We start from the raw sequence: 5,729 nt of genomic DNA, 5'->3' as shown, positions 1-5,729 counted from the left end.
TGCCGCGGAGAAGAGCCTTGCCATGTCCAGCCCAGCCCCGACGGGCAGCACCTCCTGGTCCTGCAGAAGAGCGGGCCGCCCCCCACGCCCCGGGTGGTGGCCTTCCAGCGCCACAGCATCGCTGGAACCGACCTGGAGAGGAACTGGCAGCCGCCCCAGCCAGCCCTTGTGGGACTGCTCTTCCTGCAGAGCCCTGTGGTACTGGACTCCTGGGTACTGGCCATGGTGTGGGAACACGGCCGGACCGAGGTCTGGCACTTTGTGGTGGCCGTGGGCTGGCAGCTGCTGCAGACACTGGAGCTCTGCCAGGGTGCCCGGGCACGAATTGTCTCCGTGTGCAGCCAGGGAGCCAGCCTGGTGTGGTGTGAGGAGAGGCCCCCCCTGGGTGCCCACTCGGACATGAGCAAGTGTGCCTTCAGATTCTGTGTCTGTGCCCGTGCTCTGGAGGTGGGGGAGCAAGGTGTGAGGCTGGGCACCGTGAGGATGGTCCTGCACAACAGCCCTGAGTACCAGGTCCTGGCCTCCCCTCAGCACATCTTCCTGGTGCCTGCTGCTGCCAGCTTTGCCACCACTTCCAAATTCCTCCTCATCTGGCATCCTGAGACAGCAAAGCTCACCATCACAGCCCCCTCTGCAGGCTTCATCCACAGCAAGGTGCTGCGCTCCAGCAGCGAGTCAGACTTCAGAAAACTCCTGCTGGGTTCTGTGGGCCTTCTCTCAGGTTTTACACCCCTGGACATTCACACATCTGCTGTGTCTAACAGTGGGGGTCTGCTGCTGGTGAGTACAAAGGGTGCTGTGAACATGGTGGAGCCAGATGGGACACAGAGGCATGTCTTTGACCTGGAGGTGGGCTCCCTGGCCCAGGGGAGTCCTGTGCGGTTAAAGACCTTTGGCAGCATCCTGGCCTGTGTGCTGGCTGGAGTCCTCTACCTTGTCGACCAGAACAGTGGAAGGCTCATAGAAAAAGAAGTACTGAGCATGAAAGAGGTGCATTTCCTGGAGTCCTCAGGAGAGGAGGATGGTATCCAGCTCCTCACTCAAGCTGGCATCTATAGCTTTTGTTTCTCCAAACCTGAAGACAGCAGCAGACCTGAACCATGCCTGGTGGAGATGGTGTTTGAGGAGGCCTGCAGATACTACCAGAGGAGAAGCCTCAGCAGCTCCAAGCTGACAGTGGAGAAGTTGAAGAAAGGTGGTGCATTCCAGGCTCCTGTGGCCCTGGCTGCCATCCTGCAGCACAGCCTCCACCAGAAACAGAAGCCAGCCCAAGGCCTACAAGACACTTATGCCAAGCTGTTGAGCACAATGAGCCTGGAGCTGCAGAGCTACATGAGCCTGGAGCTCCTCAAGACCTGTGTGGTGTGTGCCCCAGAGAGTGAGGTGGAAAGCTACTGCAAGGAACTGGTGGAGCAGGAGGTCAGCCGCATTCTGCACTCTGACATGGACAAGGACAATTTGGCCTACCTCAATTCTGTCTTTGCCTCTTTCCCCAAGGCTGCCTGGAAGGCCACAAGGAACTGCCTGCAGCTGCAGCAGAATGGGGACGGCCTCTTGGTAGCCAGGGCCACCCCAGAGGTGTGGAAGAAGGTTCTGGGAGGGCCACAGCTGGACGACATGGGTCAGAATGGGATGGTCCCACTCTTTGAGCTCATCTGCACTTCCTTCCTGAGATTCAAACCCAAGTGGTTGCCCAGTTTTGTGGAGCTGACCCAGCAGTACATTAGCACGTCTTGGGCATACAGCAGCAAGGAGGGCCCAGAGGGCCGGGTGCCGCTGTACAAGAGAGCACTGGGAGTACTGGCCCGGAAGAACCAACACAGCGAGGGAGACAGTGAGATGGAGCTGGAACTGCTGCTCTGCAGCAAGAGGCCTAAGGCTGTGTTGCAAGCTCTGCACCTTCTTATCCGTCTGAAGCGGTGGCAGCGGGTGGTGGAGGTGGCAGAGAAGTTCTCCAAACTCAGCCCCTTGCTTAACAAGGAGATATTCACCACACTGCTGGCTGAGTTTGCCCAGCACCGGGAGCTGGACCCATATCTGGACAGGCTGTGGCCACTGTGCCCTGCTGAGCTCACTGCCTCAGACATCCTCACCGTGGTCCTGCAGCACCTCCCTCACTCCCAGGAGGACCCGGTGCCTTTCTCCAGCGAGGGGAACCAGCTGACCGTGGGCTTGCTTAAGCCACTGCTGCAAAGGGTTGCGCAGCGTCCCAGTGTCCACGAGATGTACTCGGATGCCTTGCAGAGTCCCACCTTCCCCCCTCCTACCTTGCCCCGAGAGCACAAAGTCCCCTCAAAAGCAGCAGCCGATGATGTCCCTCAGCCACCGATAGCAAGGACTTCCTCACCCTCAGCACTGGTACAGGATGACAGTGTGTGATGGGGGGAAGGACAACGTATCCCAAGCCTTGGGTGCACGAGGAAGGGAAAGCCACATGCACCCCAGGAAATCCTACCCTGTGTGGCAGTATGGAAGCCTGCTCCTTTCTGAAGCCTCCCTGTAGCAGCATCTCGAAGAGCCTGTTGGGTGGCTGGGGTTGGGGGATCTCCTCTGAGCCAGGACAGGCTTTCTGGCTATTCCTATCAAGTGCAATTGTGTGTGCCCAGTGGAGGAGCAAATGCCAGGTGCATTTGCAGATGAAAATGCTGGTTGCACTACAGGACTACAGAACTGCTCCCTACCCAAAGCACTTTGTTTTCAGTTTGCTTGGCTCCTTTATATATCCACTTCTACTTCCCTGATCCTGTAGGACTGGTGGTGGAGTGATGGGCAGGGACACACAGAGTCTTCCCTCCCCATTCTCTGCTCAGTGAGTTGGGTGGTGCCTCTAAGTTGTGCCTGTGAGAAACGGGGCATGTTTCTTGCAGTGGGGTCACCAAGTCCTGCTTCTTTGGGCTCAGTCAGATGCTAAATGCCAGTGTGGCACTGGAGGTCCCAGCACACGTGCTGGCAGCTGCAGCACACTGCACGCTGTCTCACCACAGTTCCTCTGGGATCAATCCTGTAGCTGTGACTGATTGCAGCTACTTAGCTGAAGAGAGCAGCCTAATTCCCTTATCTCTCTATCCCAGACAGTACCCAAACTCTCTTCTGAGCTGAGAAGCTGGCAGCAGCCTGAGTGAGCTTGGGGCTGGCCCTGCCTCTCCCTTTCCTTTATGGAAGCTTAGATTATGCTGCAGGACACCCAGGCCCTCTGTTCCCATCTCCTCTACCTTTGCCCTTTGCACACAAAGGGGCTTTGTCAGGGTTGTCTGGCTCATATTGTGCCTCTGTTTGCAAAGTCGGTGTAACTTGAGAGCAGTTGTGCAGGAAGATCCAGGTTCCAGCCTCACTCTGATACCCTCTGCCTGGCCCCCTCCACCAGGAGGGAGACTCTAGCTATGGCTTTGCCCCTGCGTTCTGGGCTGTGGTGTAAAGGAGCTGTCTCTTGCCTTGTCGGGCTGGGGGAGATTCACCTCCCATTAATCCTCTTGAGAGTGGTCTGAAGTGTGGAAGACAGACTCCTTTTAAAAATAAAGGTTTCTAAAGCAGTGATGAGGTGGTGGTGGATGTTGTGAGGGTGCACACTCTCGGGAGGAAGGCAGTTGTGTTTTGCTTCTGGTGAAAAGTGGACAACCTCAGCTCACTGGTACTGCCCAGCCGCGTTCAGAGAGTGTGCCCAGACAGCCCATTCCCTCAGCTGCTTACCACTATGAAGCCATGGAGGGAGGAGTCTGCACAGGCAGGCAGAAGTGTGTACGCTGCAGAGAAGGCCCATCCATGCAGTGCACAGCTGTGGCTGGGCCCAAGACAGAGTTGAGGATGGGGGATTTTTTCCTCAAGAGCTGCAACTTGTACATTTTTTGGAAAACTAGCAGTGGGAAGTACTTGTCTGGTCCAGCAGGAGCCTGCTGCCAGGCACTCAGTGTCAGAGCTGCTGTTGGAGAGATCCTGTTTTGTGAAACCACTGTAAAGATGCGGCAGGGCCTCCCCCAGACAAGGGCTTGGCTGCAGAAAGTCCCTGTGGTGGAAAAAGGTCTGGCAAAGAGGAAGAGGAACTGCTGCAACGGCTGCCTAGATGCTGGCTGGCTATTGATGAGACCTTCCTTGTTGGGAAGGGGGTGCTGTGGCCGTGGGATGCTGCTGGTTTCCTTCCCACACAAGGAAGCCACCTGATTCTGGCAGCTGCTGCTCACATGAGCAAGGGAGCCGGGCCTGAAAGGAGAGCTGGCAGCAGCCACTGTGGGCTGTCCCTGCCTCCTCTCCAAGCAGCTGCTGGCTCTGCCTGACGCTGCTCTCACCCACCTCCCAGGGCTGCTCAGGAGGAGGATGATGGACGGACCCAGAGCCCTTTCGGAGCCATTGCTCCAAGGATAAGGATGCTGCCCTGGGGCAGCACTGAATGGAGAGCTACTGAGAGCAAACCCCACACCTTGGCAAAGGCTGTGCAGTAACTGGGGGGGAGATCTTCATTGCCAAGGCTGGGTTTGGGTGCAGGTGGTCACAGTAGCACAGCAAATGAGGGTCAAGCTCCCTGCCTTCCGGCACTAGTTCTGCAGAGAAGAAAAGGCAGATCAGGGAAGGAGCAATGCCTGTAAAGCCAGCAAGAGGAAACTGAAGCCAGCAGCCATCCTGTGTGGGCTGATGTCCCCAAGGCACAGCAAGGGAAGAGGAAGCGGGGAACGCTGTGTGGTAGGGACACCCTGAGGCTTGGGGAAAGAGACCTTCACATGTGGGCCCTAGACAGGCAGGAAGCAGTCAGAACTTGGGAGCCTGAGGGTTCAGGGTAGGGGAGAGCAAGAGACACAACTGAGCTGAATGCTTTCCAAGAAATGCTGGAAATCCCCAAGGACCAGAAAGAGTAGACATCCCTATAGGGGAGCAGTGACCAAACCACTCCAAAGAACAAGATTCAGCTGAGTAATAGGCAAGCACAGGGCTCTCTCTGCAGTCAGATGGGTGCTGAGGGGAGATAGCAGGAGGTAAGGCCGGTGCAGCTTCAGATAACACCCAAAGGAAAAACCAGCGATTAGGAGATCTGAAGGCAAATAGAAAAAGCAATAAAGCAGATGCATGTAGCAGAGGGTGAGCTGGCCAGCCTGGCCCTCTCACTCTGCTCCAGAGAGACTTAGACTTTACAACAAAGGAAATGAGTCAAGCTGCTCACGCATATTCCCTGTGCCTGACATGGCTTTTGGGATGGTCCCTGTGCTTGCACAAAGGAGCAGCACAAAGCAACACCTGCACTCACCCCAAGGCTGCAGACCAAGTCACCCTTGGCTTATCTGTGCATGCAGCTCGGGACGTGCAGGAGTGGACATGGGAAGTCCCCATGCTACCATACCTAACATGGGCTGCAGGTACCCCATAAACTGGAAACACACAGATGACACATACCAGGGTTGCCAGAGGGAAGTGCTTCATGTCTTGGGGACAGCTTGGGGTGGCACCTCATGGACAGGAGGCTCTTGGTGTGGCTTTTCCCAGGAAAGGACCTGACACCCAGCCAGCCACAAGTGAAAAGGGTTGCCCAGTGAGGGGAATGTCATCCAGCCCTGGTGATGCTGAGCAGTGGTTCTGTATCAACCTATGGGCTGGCTGTGGGCAGAGCGTGCTTGGGAACCCCAGAAAGAGGCCTCTGGTCCCAGGCACAGCCCCAGCTTGTGCCAGCAGTGGGGAACCCTCCCTGTCCCTACCCCTGTGTCCTTCACAGCCAGACCTGAGGAGTGCAGCCACATCCTGCAGTGCAC

At 56.7% G+C, this 5,729-nt stretch overlaps 1 protein-coding gene across 1 annotated transcript; it reads left to right on the top strand.

The window, feature by feature from the left end:
- HPS6 (HPS6 biogenesis of lysosomal organelles complex 2 subunit 3) lies at positions 1-3,634 on the top strand (the record flags this gene model as incomplete). Its single annotated transcript, XM_029958568.1, has 1 exon — positions 1-3,634. A coding segment is annotated over one exon (2,379 nt), but the record flags the coding sequence as incomplete, so codon positions are not given.
- Between the last annotated feature and the right edge of the window lie 2,095 nt (positions 3,635-5,729).

Source organism: Manacus vitellinus, unplaced genomic scaffold, assembly GCF_001715985.3.
Source record: "Manacus vitellinus isolate BGI_N305 unplaced genomic scaffold, ASM171598v3 scaffold_15_pilon, whole genome shotgun sequence".
Taxonomy (NCBI): Eukaryota; Metazoa; Chordata; class Aves; order Passeriformes; family Pipridae; genus Manacus; species Manacus vitellinus.
Note: the sequence above shows the minus strand (reverse complement) of the source record. Positions and strands in the feature narration are given on the sequence as shown.